This window comes from Sceloporus undulatus, chromosome 3 (assembly GCF_019175285.1).
Source record: "Sceloporus undulatus isolate JIND9_A2432 ecotype Alabama chromosome 3, SceUnd_v1.1, whole genome shotgun sequence".
In the NCBI taxonomy this organism is placed as follows: Eukaryota; Metazoa; Chordata; class Lepidosauria; order Squamata; family Phrynosomatidae; genus Sceloporus; species Sceloporus undulatus.
In genome coordinates, this window is record NC_056524.1 from 73,188,204 (window position 1) to 73,207,262 (window position 19,059).

The window sequence follows — 19,059 nt, forward strand, 5'->3', positions numbered from 1 at the left end:
GTGTGTGTGTGTGTGTGTGTGTGTGTGTGTATATATATATATATATATATATTTGTACGCTGAATGTAGGCATTTTGAATTATGTGACAGAAATTGAAAATTGGTGTTTCCTGGCTATGCCAGATTCTAATAGAACCAGGTTCAAATGAAAAAGAAGCTGCTACAATCAAGACTTATTTTGACACATAGTTATACCTCTGGAATAGATACCTAGGACAATGTGCTCAGTGATATTCATGGTGTTCTTTGGGGGCCTGTAATAGCATTATTTAATGTCTTTTTAACAAATTCAAGTGTATATCTTTCATCTTTCTATTCAGCTTTCCACATTTAATTATTCTGCATTGTTCTATTCAACATCCCCATGTTGTCTTATGTCTTTCTTCTCATCCTTCATAGTTATTTTGCACTGGGACATGATGTCCAAGAGGAAAGACTTTAGTGTTGAGGCAGCCAACTTTTTGGTCTTCTCTACATTTCAGAGACCATAGGATTTGGGCAGGTGAAAATTTTCAAAGCACTGTGGCAATATAGTTTATGAAATGGAGGGAATTCCCCTCTTAAACAGCTGCTTTCTGAAGCCTTACTTTTGAAAGGCTTGATTCAAACAATTTTAGCTTAGATGTATTCACAAACAAATAGAGTATTTTAATATGAAAAGATGGCTTTTCCTTTTGTAAACTGTGTAGGTCATAATTCAAATAGTTTTAATTTAAGTTGGATGCTTTCACCAAGAAATGAAGTATTTTAATTTTTATTAAAGCAGATTTGTCTGTTAGGATATATTTTAATGAATTCTAGCTGATGAGAACCAAGGAAAATTTAATCAGTGGACAACACTTTTTATTCCGCATTCCAGTTTCAAAGGCTGGGTATCTCTTGAATGAAAAAAAAAATCATTGTTGCCTTCATGCTGTGCTACTGAAACATCCTGAAACTTCTGATCAGTTACTGTATGCAGTACAGAGTGCTGAGTTATGTAGATAACAACAATTTTCTGGCTCAGCAGGACAAGCACATTTCAAATGCTCTGTAAGTGTTTGTGTGTGTGTGTGTGTGAGAGAGAGAGAGAGCGAGAGAGAGAGAAACCTAGTTAGTTTTAAAATAAAATGATTTTAACATTTCTTTTATATTTCTTGTAAGCTTTAGTTCTTAGTTGCAGAGCAAACTTTCTTTGAAAGGTAAGGCCCTGCTATAAGGCGTTATGCACAAAGGATAGGATTTCCCATTTTTGATATGCAAGTTCCAGGTACTTAGCTTAATCGGTTATAGCAAAAGTTCCTGTGGTACTCCTATGTTTGTCAGTCTGAGAATGAGGCAGCATGATAGTGCACTAAGTTGTTAGTGTTTAAGGTACATGTGTTTGTGTGTGTTTGGAATTAATGCAATGACAATTTTTTATATTTTTTTATTATTGCAGTTGAAGTCTCTGGGTTACTTATGTGGACTTGTGTCAGAAAAAGGCCCAAATTCAGAAGATCTTAATAGAACAGTTGATCTCCTAGCAGGACTTGGAACTGAACGCCCTGAAACAGGTACTTACATAAATTTTTGTTAAATTACACTTTCCCAAGTGAATTATTGACACTGAAAGAGAGTTGTAATCTATGAAAGCTTATATCGCAGTAACATCTAAGATATCACAAGATGTTTTTGTATTTTCCTGCAATAGATTAACACAGCTATCCTTTGAAATGACTTGCCATGTTTCTTTGGACAGTTCATTTTATGCCAAAGCTGATCTGTATTCAGAGATGGTTTGCTACAGTGCAACACAGCTGATATTGCCATCTTGTCTCTAAGCTGACTTGAGTTCTAATTTTGGGAAATTGGCGGCGGCGAGGATGATGATGATGATGATGATGATGATGATGATGATGATGATGATATTTTTGATGATGTCTGTGTCATACTGCAGTGGCAAGACATATTCATCTCTACTATCTAACTTTTCAATGCTGGGAACTTGAATTTTTCACTATATATTTGATGTGCTAATATATCACTTGGTGTATGTGCATACTGCTGCTTTTTTGTTTTTAAGTGGCACTTTTGTTCTGGCTGTAAAACAAAAACTCTTAAGGATCAATATTTTCTTTGAAAATAAAGAGGATTGTGTTCATGATAATGTTACCAACAAAAAGGCTGTACAGACAGATCATAAAGGCTGGCATGGGGCCAGAGTGGGAGTACGGCATCTGCACGTCCTGACTCCACCCCCATGCCGGCGGGATGACGTGCACCCCACCACACGGTGGGCGACATCATTGCGCTCCTCTGGCGCTGCGTCCAGATGACGCAGTGCCAAAGGAGTGCAGAAAAGCCACTGCACTAGCAGCTTTGGTGCCATTTCTGTGGCACAGAAAGCAGTCACTTTTTGTAGCTCCTTTTTGTGCCGCAGAAAGGTCAGGTCAGGGCTGCAGCATGCAGTTGCTGTGGCCCCAATCTGGCAAAGAAAGAGGTGGCTGCAGGCCACCCCTTGTACAGCCCCTAAGTTGCTGTACTGACAGAATGTTTGATACCTCAGCTGCATATACAAAATTAGTGCATGATGGGAGGAGGAATCAAAATTTGAATATATATGTTTCCCAGCATTGCCTCTTCTTTTGAGGAAAGTGTGATTATGTGGCAGTGAGGCCAATTCAGACTCCTCAGCTCCATCAGCCTGGGGTGGAAACAAGGACAATGAGTTAGATCTGCTTCCATATCTCTGCTCACTTGGATGAGAAACATTTTTTTCCTTGAGTAAAGTGCTTAAAATTTTATCTCCCATTGATCGCAACAGGGGTAGGGATATTCTTCCATCATTTCCAGGATGATGTAGGTGAGGGGCCGAAATTGGACTTCACTGAAGACAGTGCAATAGGTCTCTAGCCAGCTTCAGCCTTCCACTACAGTACAAATAGCTGTCTAACTCAGTACTGTTGACCTTCAGTGGCAGTGACTCTCCAGGGTTGGGAGCAAAAGCCTATCTGTATATGCCAGTGATAGAAACTGGTCCTTCTACATGCAGCGTGTGTGCTACCACTGAGATACACCCTCTTATTTCAGCACTTTCTGCCTGCTAATGTGAATGAAAGCTTTTTGCCAGTGAAAGTTTTAGCAGTGTCTTCTCCCCCTAGCATAATTTCTGTAAAGGTGAAGGCAGTGAAAGGCATAACCTCTTCTACCCTTCAACATTTGGAATTTTAGGTTTCGCTCTTGCTCTCTTGGGTTACCATTTAAATGTTTTACATTGTTTATACTGGTCCCCTATGTAAATTTGTGGTACCTTTCAAAGTAGGAATCTTACAAGGTCTGCCCTGTTTTATTTTGAAGCCAATACAGCACAGTCTCCTTATAAGAAACTCAAAGAGGCCTTATCATCTGTTGAAGCTTTTGAAAAGCACTACTTAGTAAGTATTCTCTCTGTGTGTATTCTGCATGTAAAGGCTAAGATAATGATAATGTCTTTTGTATACATTATTCATAGAAATGGCAGTATCTGTAATAGAATACAATAAATAGAATGTATAAAATAGAAAACAAGATGTGTCTTATTAGCCAATTTTCAAAAGATATGGTTATTAAAGAGATGGATCACACTGTTAGTATATTGAATATAAGCGCCTAAATCAAGTTACTGCTCCCAAGTAGAGTTAATCCATATAGATCCAATAAAATCTATATAGGCATTGAGTTTATATAGGCATTGAGTTACTATTCAACAATTGATTCAATGGGCCTATTCTAGTTGGGACCAGCAATCAGGTTTTGACTAAAGAAGGTAATGTTTGGGATATGGATAATCAGTTTTATCACAGCTAAGAACATTGATCAGAGCAACTCTAGAGAACTAAATCCATAACAGAATTGTAGAAATTTTGTTGTTAAATGTTTTAAATTTATATTAAATAGATTTTTACAGATTGGCATTGCATATAAAAAAATAGATCTGGCATCGTTATTGACATACGCATGTAACTGAAAGTTAAACCTTTGTATTGAACTTTTTAGTCGTCATGTTGAGAGGAATTTACTACCCCCTTCATGGAACAACCAGCCCTCCTGCAGGGCTTACCTTCTTCCTGTGCCCACCCACCCCCTCCTTGGCCATTTAGAGCCTGGTGTAAAGTGTTGGAGAAGCCTCTGGCTATGTCTCTACAGCCAGATGCAAAACAACAAGGTATTCTCCAATACCACCTGGAGGTCCTCCAGGGATGTCTTTCTATAGGGACATAACTAAATATTTCTCCAATGCTCTCAGTTCTCTACCAGACGCTAAATGACCATGTGGGGAGGTCACAGGAAGAATGTGAGTCCTGTGGGAAGGGAGATCTTACCCCTAGTTGCTTCCTCAAGGAACATAGCGTATAAATTGTATTTGTGTAGGGTCACAACATAAGGAGAAGGGAAAATAACAAATAACTGATATGGGCAGAATGTTGTAGACTTCATTAATTTTTGGTACTTTGTATTGAAGAGTATCTTTTTCTGGCTGCTTTTATGCCAGGAATAGTAAACCTGTGCTCACTCAGATGTTTTTGGAGTGTAACTCCTTTCATCCCTCACTATCAGCTATGCTGATTAGGGCTGATAGGAGTTACAGTCCAACATCTAAAGATCTATGCCCTTGTATAATGATGAGTAAGGTTAAGATCTGAATATGATTTTGTGTGTATAATCAATTTCTTAAAATATTTGCTGGTTTTGTAGTAAACTTCAGTAGCTAACAGCAAAAAACAACAACAACAACAAAAAAAAACCAACCCTCTGTGAGATATAATGAAAGTTTAGACAGTGTGCTTATATCGACTGAAATAAATCAATAGCACACGTACTTCTGAATATGTTAACATTGAACAGTGGACTATAGGATCTTGAAACAAAGATTTGTGGTAATATAGTTTGTTCTAAAACTCTTTGGTTTTTCTCTCTTAGGATCTTTCCCATGCCACAATTGAAATGTATAAAAACATTGGAAGAAATCGGTCAGCGAAGCTTGTTGGAAAGGATCTGGCAGAGTTTTATATGTAACTATACCTTTTTAAACAGCTAAGTTTTAAAGACCATAACATACCATATATACTTATGTATAAGTTGAGAAATTGGGTCAAATAACTGACCCAAAAAACCTGGGTCGACTTATACATGGGTCAATATGATAATTGTCCTGAGCCTCCCCCCAGACAGGCTGCCTCCGCAAGGGACAGCCCAGCTGGGGAAAGGCTAGGAAGGGCGATCACTCACACAAAAGCCTCTCCCTGGCTGGGCTTTTTCCCCAGGGAAGGAGCCCAGCTGGGGAGATGCTAGGAAGGGTGAGTGATTGCCCTGAAGCTTCTTCCCAACCCGGCTCCCTCCGCAAGAGAAAGCCCCCCCTGCGGAGAGGCTGGGCAGGGCGAGCAGTCGCCCTGCAGCCTGTCCGCAGCCAGGCTGCCTCAGGAAGTTTGACCCTCGACTTATCCACAGATCATACCAAAATCCATACTTTTGCCCTCAAAAGTTGATTTCGACTTATACACGAGGTTGACTTATAGTTGAGTATATATGGTAGTATTTTGAAAGGAGCATCTTTAAATATGCTGAGGCATGGCTTCTGCAAAATACTTGCTAACAAATCCAAATTATCAATAGGTTGAGCAAAGAGCTTTTCCATGCTACAAAGATATTCACTTCAAATAACCCCCAGCTGTTTTAATACTCCCCTTGTCTTTTTTCTGGGATATAGTGCAAAAAAAAAAAAAAAAATAGTATGGGTGTCAAGATGTTGAATGTTTATTTGCATAGGAGAGTATATTTTGAAATAAATTGGTGGCTTAAGTGGAATAATACTTCCTGTTCATGAGCAATTTCAGTAGTTTATGATGAGTTGGAAAGGTGCCAGCATGTATGCACAATGAATGTTACAAATATTAATTGACTCACTAGATACCATTTTTTAAAAATTGTGTTTGAAGCAGAGGCACTCAATGCTGGCTGATGGCTCCCCGGAGGATGGGACAGTAAATTCACTCCAGGTTTTAGCTTGAATTTCAAGGGAGCTATTGCTGAACCATTTTGGGGGATTGGTTTCAGCACCTTGGATTGGTCCTGTACAGTTTTGATTAAAACTGTGTGCACTGATTTCTTCTGACATGGAAGAAACCAGCTATCACTGGATCTCCTTTGTGGAGAAAAAAATTACATGGTACCATAGTTCACAAATCAATTTTTAATGTCTGTTTTGTCTCTTTCCTCCTCTGTGACTCATCCAAAGGAAGAAGAAGAGTCCCCAACAGGCTGAAGTTTATCTTCAAGGAGCATTAAAAACCTACCTTGCTGAGGGATGGTCATTGCTTATCACACATACACGGAAACAACTAGCCGAATGTCAGAAACACCTTGGACAAATTGAAAAGTATCCTTCAAAAAAGGAAAAAGCTGCAGTTAGCATTTCTACATCTGATCTATTTTATTGGATGAAAGTGGATTGTGTAACAGGAAGCACAGTATTAACTGTTAAGGACTGTATGCAGCTTGTACTTTCCCTCTTTATTACAGTTCTTTTTAAAAAATAGGTTGTTGTTGTGTGCCTTTAAGTCATTTCATACTTATGACAATCCTAAGATGAACCTATCATGGGGTTTTCTTGGTAAGATTTATTCAGAGGAAGTTTGCCATTGCCTTCCCCTGAGGCCAAGAGCATGTGACTTGCTGAGGGTCACCCAGTGGGTTTCATGGCCGAACTGGGAATTGAACCCTGGTCTGTAGAGTCATAGTCCAACACTTAAAGCCCTACGCCATGGTAATCCTCTGTACAAGTTTACAGAATGTCAAAAATGCACTTTCTCCTTAGACTCACAGTCAAAAAATGTACTGACAATAACCTTGAATCAGTAGTAATACAAAGCACCACCTTAAAATCAAATCACATATAAGAAACTGTTGCAGTATCCAGCAAGCTCATAGGTCTGGGTCAACTAATCCTGTGTGCCAGTTTTTAATAGTCCATTTTCGTCAGTCATTGGAATAAAATATACTAAAGTTAATGTTACATAACATGGGAGAACTGTAATTGATTTCAGGAACTTGAAAAAAATGTCTGATTAATAAGGGGTAAGGGACTAATAAAATTCTTGTTCTAGTTCTTGACAAGTAACCACTAATGGCCATAATTTGTTTTGTTTTATTTATATACCACTATTTCAAAGATCATAGGTTTAAGATCCATAGGTTTAAGCAGTTGAGTGCCTGCCAGGGCTAAGCCAAGTTCTAAAATGCCTGCTGTGTTCTCAAATCAGAAGGAAAGGGGGTTGTTACTACCAAGTATCCTATGCTCCTTTCCAGTATATTTGGGATCTACTTGAAAATCCTCCTTCTCTTCAAACTGATGCCATATACATTCTCTTCCAGTCTGAACTATCAAAGGTTCTGCAAACATGTGTAAATACCAGAGTGTATCCCGAAAACTCCTTAATCTTCTCCAGTGTGCCCTGCTTTGTTGACTCTTAACAACAGGGCTAGTATGTGCCCTGATCTCCCCAGCAGCTGGGGCCAGCACATCTTGTATACTGAAGCCAACAGAGGAATTTTACAGAATCATAGAGTTGGAAGGAAACATAAAGGCTATCTAGTTTAACCCCCTGCCATGCAGCAATACACAACTAAAACACTCCTGAAAAACACTCATCTGTCTAGAGACCTTCAAAGAAGAGCCCATCATCCTCTTTTTCACTCTCAGATAGGATCTTACAGTAAAAATGTAGTTCCTAAAGTTTAGGTGGTATGCCTTATAATTTGAAACCATTGGTTCTTGTTTTAGTCTCTGAAATGCAGAAAGCAAGCTGTCTCCATCTTCTACATGGCATCCCTTCACATTTTTAAGGATGGATATGTCACATCTCAGTCTTCTGTTCTCTTCTCCAAACTAAACATGTCCAGCTCCCTAAGTTGTTGTTCATAAGGCTTGGTTTCCAAACCTTTGATCACATTGATTGCTCTTTTCTGGACATGTTCCAGCTTCTCAATATCCTCCTCAAACTGTAGTGTTGTAGAGCTGGACATAGTATTCTAGGTGAGGTGTGAGCAAATAGAGTGGGACTACTGCTTCTCTCAGTTACTAAGGTAACTATACTCCTGTTGATGCAGCCAAGAATTTTGTTGGCTTTTTTGGCTGCTGCATCACATGGTTGGCTCATGTTTAGCCTGTAGTCTACTAAGACCCCAAGATCCTTTTCACATACTGTATATTGTTTTCAGGACAAGGATCACCCATCGTATATTTGTGCATTTCAGTTTCCTGCCTATATGTAGTTGTGTACTTTCAGGTTATTTCTGACGTATAGCAATCCTAAGGCAAACATATCATGGGTTTTTCTTGGTGAGATTTGTTCAGAGGAGGTTTGCTGTTGCCTTCTCTGAGGCAGAGAGAGTGTGACTTGCCCAAGGTCACCAGTGGGTACTTTACATTTATTCCTATTGAAATTAATTTTGGGCTCAGCTCTCCAATCTGAGATTTGAATTTTGATCCTGTTCTGTGAGTATCAACCACCCTTCATAATTTAATGTCATCTTTAAATTGGATAAGCATGCCTTATCATCATTTAAGTCATTTATAAAGATATTGAAGAACACCAGGCTCAAGACAGAACTCTGAGTCTTTTCACTCCTTTCCAAAATGAAGAACAAGCATTGGTGAGCACTCTCTGGGTTTGATTTGTCAACCAGTTACAAATCCACTTAGCACTGTGTAGCACCATGGTTCTCAAACTATGGGATGGGACCCTAAGCAGGAGGGTGAAAGAACTGCTCAAGGGGGATGTGAGACATGGAGGCCCTGTTCCCTCCTCCTCCTCCTCTTTCCAAACTTTTTATGTGTAAAATTTTCACATGCACTGAGTTTAATGTTGAATTTACTTACATAAAACTGGCAGGGAGGCATGCTTCCCCCTTCTATCAAGATTTTGAGAAGTACTGCAGAGGAAAATTGGTATTTCCTCTACAGGTTTTCTCAAAATGGTGGCAGGAAAAGAAGTTATATACCTTCCTGTCTTCATTTTGAGAGTGGCTGCAAAAGAAAATGGTTCTTGCATGCATATGGAGGTGGAGTGGGCTATTTTTGCATGTTTTAGTGTGAAGAGGATGGTTTTACTAAATAGGAGAAATAAGGCAAATATGTGTAATTACAGAATTTGGCTTTTTTTAAAGCACAGGACTACAATATACACACACTCTTAACTTTAATGTGTTTACCCTACTATTTGTACAATTCTTCATTTAAGCAAAATCAGCCCAAATTTTCCAAAAACTGTGCTGAAGAATTCAGAGGGAACACTGGCGGGAGGCTTTAGGGGCTTGACTTTGCCCATCTCTGCTTTAGCTCTAGCTGGCTTCTCTTTTCTGCTCTCAAGTGTGTCCTAATAACGTGTTATTATCCTCCATTCAGACTCAAGAATGCTGTCTACTCTGAACTAGAGATTTGAAGGCCCATGGGAAAAACAATTGTCTGTGTTTTTCCTGGATCATGCTAAAATAAAATATTCCATAATTGTTTTTCTTCCTTTTTTCAAATTTGTCTTCTTTTTTCCTCCCCCCCCCCCCCCCAATTTTTTCCTGGTCAGGGTCTAGGGGTCAAGCCTGCTTTGATCCTTCCAGGTCAAAGGAAAACAGTAACAAGGGTAGAACAGAAGAGAGAGGGATGTGTGCAATGGTTCTCAAACTTTGGTCTTCTAGAATTTCTGGAATTCAGCTCCCAGAATTCCTGACTGCTGGCCAAGATGGGTGGCTCTTCTGGAAGCTAAGTCCAAAACACTTGGAGGACTAAAGTTTGAGAACTACTGTTTTAGGGATTAGAGCATAAGATGGCTAATGGCCACTGTGGTACTTAGTTCTTTGTTATGTGCCTCCCCTTTAATAACTTTACTTTTATTGTAGCCATCTCCAAAGTGCATTGCATTCCAGTTTGTTATTGGAGATACAATATTAGTATTGTATTATGACTGCTTAAGATAATGTCTAAATGTATCAGATTATAAACTTCTTTGTTTTTGTTTTAAGATGGTTTTTCATATATAGTATTTTCTTCACACATCCTTATCTCTCTGTACCAGCTATCTCCAAACAAGCAGTCTTTTAGCTGGTGATAATAACTTAACAGAAGTTGAGCGCAAACACTTTTGCCAAGAAATATTAGATTTTGCAAAACAGCCCACAGAAGAAGGTAAGACATGAGAGAGACACATTGAGAAAAAAAAAGGGAAAAAAGAGAAGCAAAGTTTGCAAATCCATTGTTTTGAGTGGCTTCTCAAGAAAACTTAATTTATTATTTTACCAAGATTTTAACTTGCTCTTTTTTGAAAGAGCAATTTTCTGCAAGTGCTTGCCTCCTTTGTAACGTGCTGCCCCTTTTCTGTCTGCTACCTTGTTTGATGGTTTAGCAACTGTAAAAGGTTACTAAATAGAAAAAGACCCCCCCCACACACACACACTTTAATTGTGTCTGTGTGTTTGCATGGAAGCACACATCATTTGTAAAATGTGGATGCCTACGGTAATTCAATTTCCTGGGCAGTAGCTGCCGAAACAGCTGGGCAGTAGCTGCTGAAACAGTAGCATCTGGAGGAAATGATTGAATAAACTTTACAGTTCTTGCTTTAATATGTTAACCCTGCTATCCGTACAAATCTTCTTTTAAGCAGAATCAGTATTACAAGTAGGATCTAAATATGAAATATTTCAGATGAACCCAAAGGTTTGTGCTAGGCTATAAGACCCACATAAATTTTATTTGTTCTATGTCTTTGCATACTTTGTATTACAAAAATGTAAATTATTTTTATAAGAATATATAGATGTATACATCCATTTTTGTGGGGAATCCGTTCCAAACCCTCCCGCAAAAATGAAAATTTGCCAATATTCAAGCCCCATTGGCTTGAATGGTGGCGTGCGCTCCTGGGCACCTGCAGGCATGCCCCATTTTGTCTCCCTCTGTTTGCTGCCTGCAAATGGGCAAGGGACGCAGACTTCAAGTGCACGAAAATAGAGGAGCAACTATAAACTTATCCTTCCATATTTGCTGCTTTGACTTTGGCAGATTTGATTATTCAAAGATTCTATTAATATGTTCTCTCTAGGAATATCTAGGTCTTCCAGCGCATCTCTATGGTCAACTTTAACCAAAAGCCGCACTGAAGGACCTAGAGATTCCTAGAGAGAACACTCCACCAGGCATTTGTAGCTCCTCCAGCACAATTCTATGGTCCATGTCTGGCAGATGTTGACCACAGACGTGCACTGGAGATTCATAGAGAGGTATTCTCTCAGGTAAAAACATATGTTTTTGTTATTTGCCGTTTTACACATTCATGGGGGTCCTGTGCCCCTAACTCCAACGAATGTAGTTTATTCTTATAATTATTGACTACTTAAGTGTTTATTACTACCATCACCACCCATAATTACTAATATTTGTTGGAAAGGAATGCTGCCTTGATTAAAGCTGATATAGTCAACCAGATGTCCTATGAATTCTTTTTATCTTTATTTCCAGGCCAGAAAGTTATACTGTCAATGCATTCCTTTGCACAGTTGAAGAATCTACATTTTGATCCTCCTAATGCTTTGGTCCATGTGGGTGGAACACTCTCTATTGAAATGACGCTGGCAAATCAGATGCCTATCTCAGTGAAAGTGGATCAGATTGCTATTAATGTTCATTTCAGCATTGAAAAAAATAGCTACCGGAAGACAGCTGAATGGCTTACGAAACACAAGACTTCCAATGGTATTATCAGCTTTCCAAGTGAAGTTGTAGGTCTCTCTCTGGCAAGAAGTAGCTTGCCAATGCTGGAGTTGTATGAGATGTATGAAAGGAGTCCCTCGGATAATTCTTTGAACACAACAGGCATCATCTGCAAAAATGTGCACATGCTGTTGCGAAGGCAAGAGAGCAGCTCTTCTCTGGAAATATCCACAGGGCTGACTCTGGAGGATGGTGCCCACATGTTAAAATGTAGCAACTTAATACTGGAACCAGGGGTCAATAAAATAACTTTCAGAACGCAGGTATGTTTTTAAAGAAGGCATGCTGTAACCCAGTATTGCTTCCTTGCCTCTGCTTTGCGATTTCCTTCTTCATTCCTTCTTAGACCAAGGCCAAACCAGGCACACTTGGAAGTTAAACTCACTGTGCCAGATTGGTCTGGCTGAATCTTCGGTACGTAACTATAGGAATATAGGATCATTCTTATCAAGATTATTTTAAATATATTATTTTCAGTTCTTATTGATTTTCTAAAGATTAAAGGTTTAATTAAATAACTAGAATTAGCACTGTGCTCTTTTGCCCAGCCACAATGGGTGTTGTGAAAGGAGCCCCTCAGATAGTTGACCAAAGGTTTTTATTGTTTTGGTCAAATTCTCTCACAGCTCTCACATAAAGATATGTAAGGGAGTGAAAAGGTGATCAAAACTATATATTTAAAACTCTTTTGCATGTTTAAAATCCCATTTGATTCAGTTACAAAAAAAACCCCAAAACATATTTTATCATTTTGAAGCATACAGTTAATAGCATTAATTCTGAAAAAAAGGGGTTTTCCCCCAATTTCTGTGTATATAGCTCTTCTAACACTTACCAGATATTACCTCTTCTAATAGCTTTTCACTAACTTAAGAAAGCTGAAGACTTTAAAATAAAATGCCATGTATTTTAATTTGGATTTTATATAGTTAGACATCTGGCCCAGTAGTAAGCAGCTATATCTAAGTGAAGGGCACACTTTGATGTTGGTGTACAGATATGTGCAGCAGCATACAACAATGTTTACATGCAGACTAGATGCTTGTGCATTCAAATGACTGCACAGTTTTGGTATTTGGGTTTATTCTTATTATTTTATTTACAATATTTATACCCTGCCCTTCAGCCCTAAAGTACTTGTTTATGTTGGTAAATCACATGTATAAATTGTAAATCTGAATGTTTGATTAATTTGTGACATCATTTATATAGTGGCAGGAAAGAGTGGTTTTGTGATCTGAGCCCATTCCCACATGTACAACTCTTCTGGGCCAAATTCTAAAACTAGTCCTTAGGAAATGTATATAAATAGAAAACATTGTACTGCTTTTTAGAAGAATATTATACATTTGTTTCATGTCACATTTGCCATGATGCTATTTTATCATTTGAAAAAAATCATCACATTTGGACAATTACATCTATGCTGAACCTAAGGTGTGCGTAAACATTTCCTCTATACATCAGGCATTTCACTTTTACCTCTGCAGTGCACACCAATCAAATCAGGAAGTGTCTAGTTAATCATAGTTTTCTGTTTCATCTAGAACAGGAAACTACAGCTACCATTTTTGGGACAAACTAGAATATGAAGCCACAGTTTAATGCTAAACCCTGGCTTTCTTAAAGTTGTGGATCATGTTTATGATGCTGATGTTGTTTATGATGGGGTTGTATGCACAGGGCAACGATTTGTGCCTATCTCAGTGTAATAACTCAATATATCATGTCCATAGCTATCCAGTGGATTTCAAAACACTTTCAAAGAATTTCATTTGTAATGTAATCTTGGAGCAGTTGTGCTATTGATCCATATATATATCCCTCAGGGTTGCTAAGCACTTTATTGAAAATGTATTTAAAGTAGTCAATAAAATCTCTATTCTGTGAAAATGCATATAGTACAAGTGAGGAAAGAGAGCAATAATACTGTATTGCCATACCTTCAAAAACAGTAAGCGTTTGTAGGGGAGAACTTGGCTTACCAGAGCCTATCCTCTTCCCCATGCTTACATTTCATATGAGTGACATTTGTACATTTTCTTTTTATTAGATTTGCATAGTAGATGGTTCAGTTTTTCACAGTTACTTGCTATAAATAAGCCATTTTGTATAAATTTGTGCTAGTCCGTACTCAATTTCTCTGAAGTCATAGAGCAAAGATCTGCGCAAAGATGGTAAAGTGAGCTCATGTCATCTGATTTTCAAAAGCTGATGCTTGTCACAACTGTCAGTGTAGAGTTCACTACAAATTGTTTGAACACCTGACGAACAGCCCTTGTAATTCTCAAGTCATAATGATGATTTACTATGGAGCCCAGGTGGCGCAGTGGTTAAATGTCTGTACTGCAGCCATTCACTCAAAAACATAAGGTTGCGAGTTCAATACCAGCAAAAGGGCTCAAGCTTGACTCAGGGTTGTATCCTTCCAAGGTCGCTAAAATGAGTACCCAGATTGTTGGGGGCAATTACTTTACAGTTGTAAACTGTTTAGACACTTTTAGGCGGGTTATAGACTGCCATTTCGGACGTCCTCAGGACGTCCCATTTTAAAAAAGGGGTGTCTCTTCTAGACGCCTCTTTCCCTATCACGGACTCAGTGCGTGACAAACGGCAGCGGCCGTTCCACACGGCCGCCACCATGTTTACATCTTGGACGCATAGCGTCCAGACGGGTCGCGGCGGTTATGACGTCGCGGGTGCGCCATGGGCGCCTCGTGACGTCATAACGGCGCTGCAGGAAGAAGCTCCATTTTGGAGCTTCTTTTTTGCCCTGCGAGGGAGTCGCACGGTTTGTATGCTGCAACTCCCTTGCGGAGCAAAGAGCAGCGCCAGCAGACCGCCACAAAGCGGCGGTTTGTAACGCCTCTTAGTTCAGTATGAAGCGGTATATAAATGAAGCTGTTTGTTTTGTTTTGTTTTGTTTTACCAGAAATCTGCCCTCTGCAAGCTTTACTGAGCACAAATGCAGGTCTTCTGCATTCTCTTTTTATGTTACAATGAAATCTACAGAGAATTTCTATGAAGAATCTTCTTGTAGAAAAAGAAACATTGTGTTTTCTGCCTGAAGCCAGGGCTATCTCGGTGAAAGTTTTTCCACAAGACAAAATAGCTACCCCTCTTTACAGTATATATCAGCTGATGTACTGCTCAGTAATTTTACAGTAATATCATTCAATTACTTGTTAGCTACCTCTTGGCTGCAGACAGGAATCGCAAATGAACAGATCCTTCATTAATATATTATCACAAAGTCCATAAAAATGATTTAAGTGTACTTTCACTGGCTGCTTCGCATTAATCACAAACAAAAATATTGGGTGATGTTCTAAAAATACCACACACAAGTATATCTTAACAGCTTAATTGTTACAGTTGTTCCATGGGAATTTGTGTCCTGTTTGGGGGAAAAAAATTGTGCTGTTCATCACAGTTAACTGCACTGTTTTTGAACTGAGACACATAGTTTTTTGGGCTATGTGGCCATGTTCCCGAAAAATTTCTTCCTGACGTTTCGCCAGCAATGTTGCTGGCAAAATGTCAGGAAGAAATTCTTCTAGAACATGGCCGCAAAGCCCAAAGAACCCACAAAAAACTATGGATGCCGGCCATGAAAGCCTTCGACTTCACATTGAATTAGACATGTTTTTCCAAATGGGTGGTTTTGTTGGGTGCCAGTAGAAAAAGTGGTTAGATATCTTGGTCGCATAGCTTCCACTCTAACTTCCACATCCCTTTGATTGGCAACGTACAGGTATTATGTTTTTGAGAATGTGTGTTTAGCATGAAATGTATAGGGTATAGTACTTTACATTATATATTTTTTAAAAAGATGTCTGCACCTTTAAAGCACATCTGAAGCTGCCCTTACACATTACTGTCTACTCAAAATTATGGGCATACTATTAGCCACATAGGCATGTTATCACAAACATAGCTTCAAAAATGTTTAAGATATAGGCTATTTTGCATAATTATATGCTATGTAATTCTTAAAATAATCTTTCAGATGACCTTTTTGATGTCTTTACAAACTGTTTCTTTAAAATTTCTCATAGGGCAGAGAGCCCGGGACATATACACTTAGGCAGTTATGCATTTCAGTGGGTAAAATGCAGTTTGCTCTTCCTCATATTTATCCAATTGTGCAGTATGATGTCTACTCTCAGGAGCCACAGTTGAAAGTTGAACCATGTACTGGTAGGTAAATTAATAAAGTTCTATATTCCATGTGTGTGTATTTTTAAAAATGTTTAACAAAGGGCCAAAACAGACCAGCCCAAAGGGCGGTGTGACGCTGCCCCTTTGAGTGCCAGATTAGGGCCGCGGCCTCGATCTGGCTTTTTTCCAAAACCAAAAGAAGCGGTAAAATGCCTCCTTTCTGCACGGGAAAAAGGGCAACCTTTCCACCGCAGCAGCAGCTTTTTGGCGCTACTGTGGTGTGTGCCATCTAAATGCTGCGTCACTGGAGCACCAAAAAGCTGCCGCTGTGTAAATGGCTGGGTGGCTTCGGGATGTTTTCTGCCAGCTTAGAGGCATGTGTCATGCGTATGCCATGCCCCCAAGCATCTGGGATGCCAGAGTATTTTGCTGGCCTGGTCCAACCCTTAGTTCTTGATGAATTTGAACTACACTGGGCAATTTTTGAACTAAGTTGGAGGATTATACTGTATAATCAATTTGCAAAAACAGGCAAGTCATACAAAAACTCAGTATTTTTTTTTAACACACAAATCTGTATCAATGTAATGTATTTGTCACCTTGATAATTTTATTAAACAACTGCATAGATATATTTTAAATAAAGCTTCATTATTAACTAGCTAGAGTTGGAAATGGTGTGCTCATAATCTTGCAAAGTAGTTTTAACCTAGTTAAACATCCCCATACCTATTGCTTTGGAGACCATTGTACCTTTAATAACTTGATTTGGTGAAGCCATGGGGATCTTTTAATTGACTTAATTGCCACTTAATTACGTACCACAGTTTTTTTCAAACAATTTTCTACGTATCCATTGCAGCATCTAAAATATATTTGAATGTTAAACTGAACAAAATATGTACCTTGCTAGTCAGTCTTTAGTTTTCGGGAGTTTGCTTGAATTGTTTCTAATATATAGAACAACTCAGCATATCATTTATGTAGGAAAAAAACTTGTCAGAGGAATCTTGGAATGTAACATGGAAAATCAACCTGTTGAATAGGTTGTCAGGCTGTTGCTGGGGGAGGTGTTCCATAATTGAATCTACTGAACTTTAAAACTCCTTGTTTAATTACATGATAGGGAACTGGGATAATAGGACAGTTTTCTCTGCTCAGAGTAAGTGAAGTATGCTTGCCATCATGGTACTGTTAATGTGCAAAAATGATTTCTTGGCTTTATCCATTCATTACAGCTATTTCAGATATAACAGAATTAACTGTGGTTATCTTTGCCACCACATTTTTTTCCAGACAGTCTATTGGCTGGGATTCCTCAGAAGATAAAATTTACAGTGACGACTGGCCATTACACCATAAAAAATGGAGATACTTTACAACTAAGCAATGCTGATGCCATGCCAGTCTTGTACCATCCAGAGAGTAAAGCTGTGATTTACTCAAACACTAAAGGTATGCAGCTTTGGTACTGCACAGATTTTAGTCTTGGGGAAGGATGAATTATTTGACAAAGAACATCAGACCAGCAGATTATCACCTTAAGTTACCCAGAAGGTGAATTGCTTCACATAATACTGCACTGTATTTTTTTCAAGTGGTTTTTCCCTATTGGCTGCTGGCCTTCCCTAATGTTAGGATTCCCTTTTTTCAAATGTTCATAGGTTGCTTTTTAAATTCTGTGGAGTTCACTAAATCTGAACATAGAGAGCCTCTAGTCTAATGGAAGATCATTGAAGGAACTGGTGTGTGCTGTGCATGTGACCCTTTGGATTAAACCACCAATATTACATTAACTTGGATGTATTGACATAAGGTCAACCTTGCAATTATACTTACCTTGAAGAAAAGGGGATGATATGAATATATTGTAATTACAACCATCTTGTTTACCTCATAACAGTTTGTCTTCCAGACATAAGGCAAATTATTATAGTATTTGTGGATTTTCTCTTTCTCCACTTTCTCTAAGAATCCTCATATGCTTTCTCAAAGTGGAAAGATGTCAAAGACTAGAATGGCTTATTTATATGTGATGCCAATACATTTTGCAGAAATTGTAGTTTGGGAACCAGCATTAGTTTGTAGCATCAGATCTGGTTTAAGAAGCACTTGTGAGTTATGATTGGTGAGATGGATAATATTAGTTCATATCTGGCAAACCATGCTTTAATATTTCATTTGAACCTTCTCATTTTCTCTGACATAATTTTAAAATTGAAAATTTGTAGTTTCTCCTTTTGAAATGCATCATTCCAAAGCGTTCTTCTGGACAATACCACCGGTTTCTCTTTGGAAAAAAAAATCTAAATTTGTAAAAGATTGTTTTTATTTCTTGTCACTACAGAAAAGGCTTCAGAAGCATCACTAACAATTCAGTCATCTGAGAAAATCACAAGCATCAGTTTACCAATGGCTCCTGCATATCACGTGATTGCTTTTGAGCTTGAGGTTTTGTACTTGCCCTCAACACCAATATGTATGATGGAAAATGAGAATCTAGTTAGTAAAGAGCCTCGGAGAAAAAATAAAGGGAAAGAGATGTCTCACAGTTGCATGGCTACAATTGACCAAAAGGTGAGCATATACGAATAATGTTTCAGTTTTAAAAACAATTAATAGATATGAAAGTTTTCAGAATATACTGATAATAAAATTTTACCTTACTGTTAAACATGTTGGTAACCTTTTTGGCACTGAATGTCATGTTCCATGCTATAACCCAGGTTTGTTGGGTTATGTAAACTATGCTTACATTTGAAAGAATCTGCTGTGCAGCACTTTTTGTTGTTTGTTCTACAGTATTTCTGCTTTATTTGAATTGAATAATCCCTTTTACCTCTTATTTTTGTTGAAATGCCAACATCATCTCCTCAGAAAAAGTCTTGAATGGACTTACATTAGATGACTGTATATCAGTTTTCATCTATATCGCGTGTAACATTGTAGCCTGGCAGTACATCAATTCTGTATCTAAGTCACAGATTTTGCTTTGGTTGTTGTATTTGGCAACTACTTCTCATATCCCCCCCAAAGTATAAATAAATTGCAGTTGTATAAAATTAGAAAACATTTTTTTAAATAAATACCCTAGTTAATGTTATTCTGTCTTCCCTGCAGGTAACCATTGACTGTCC

The 19,059-nt window shown here is 38.4% G+C and overlaps 1 protein-coding gene across 1 annotated transcript in view; it reads left to right on the forward strand.

Moving 5' to 3' along the window:
• Positions 1 to 1,372: 1,372 nt before the first annotated feature.
• The window catches only part of TRAPPC10 (trafficking protein particle complex subunit 10), a 28,251-nt gene continuing 10,564 nt past the window's right edge, over positions 1,373 to 19,059 (forward strand). Inside the window, 10 exon segments of the mRNA XM_042457593.1 lie at positions 1,373 to 1,535; positions 3,319 to 3,395; positions 4,921 to 5,012; positions 6,236 to 6,376; positions 10,068 to 10,177; positions 11,510 to 12,024; positions 15,820 to 15,961; positions 17,219 to 17,377; positions 18,270 to 18,499; positions 19,043 to 19,059. The exon segment at positions 19,043 to 19,059 is cut by the window's right edge and continues 1 nt beyond it. Of these exon segments, the coding sequence (XP_042313527.1) occupies positions 1,388 to 1,535; positions 3,319 to 3,395; positions 4,921 to 5,012; positions 6,236 to 6,376; positions 10,068 to 10,177; positions 11,510 to 12,024; positions 15,820 to 15,961; positions 17,219 to 17,377; positions 18,270 to 18,499; positions 19,043 to 19,059 (1,631 nt within the window). The 5' untranslated portion in view covers positions 1,373 to 1,387.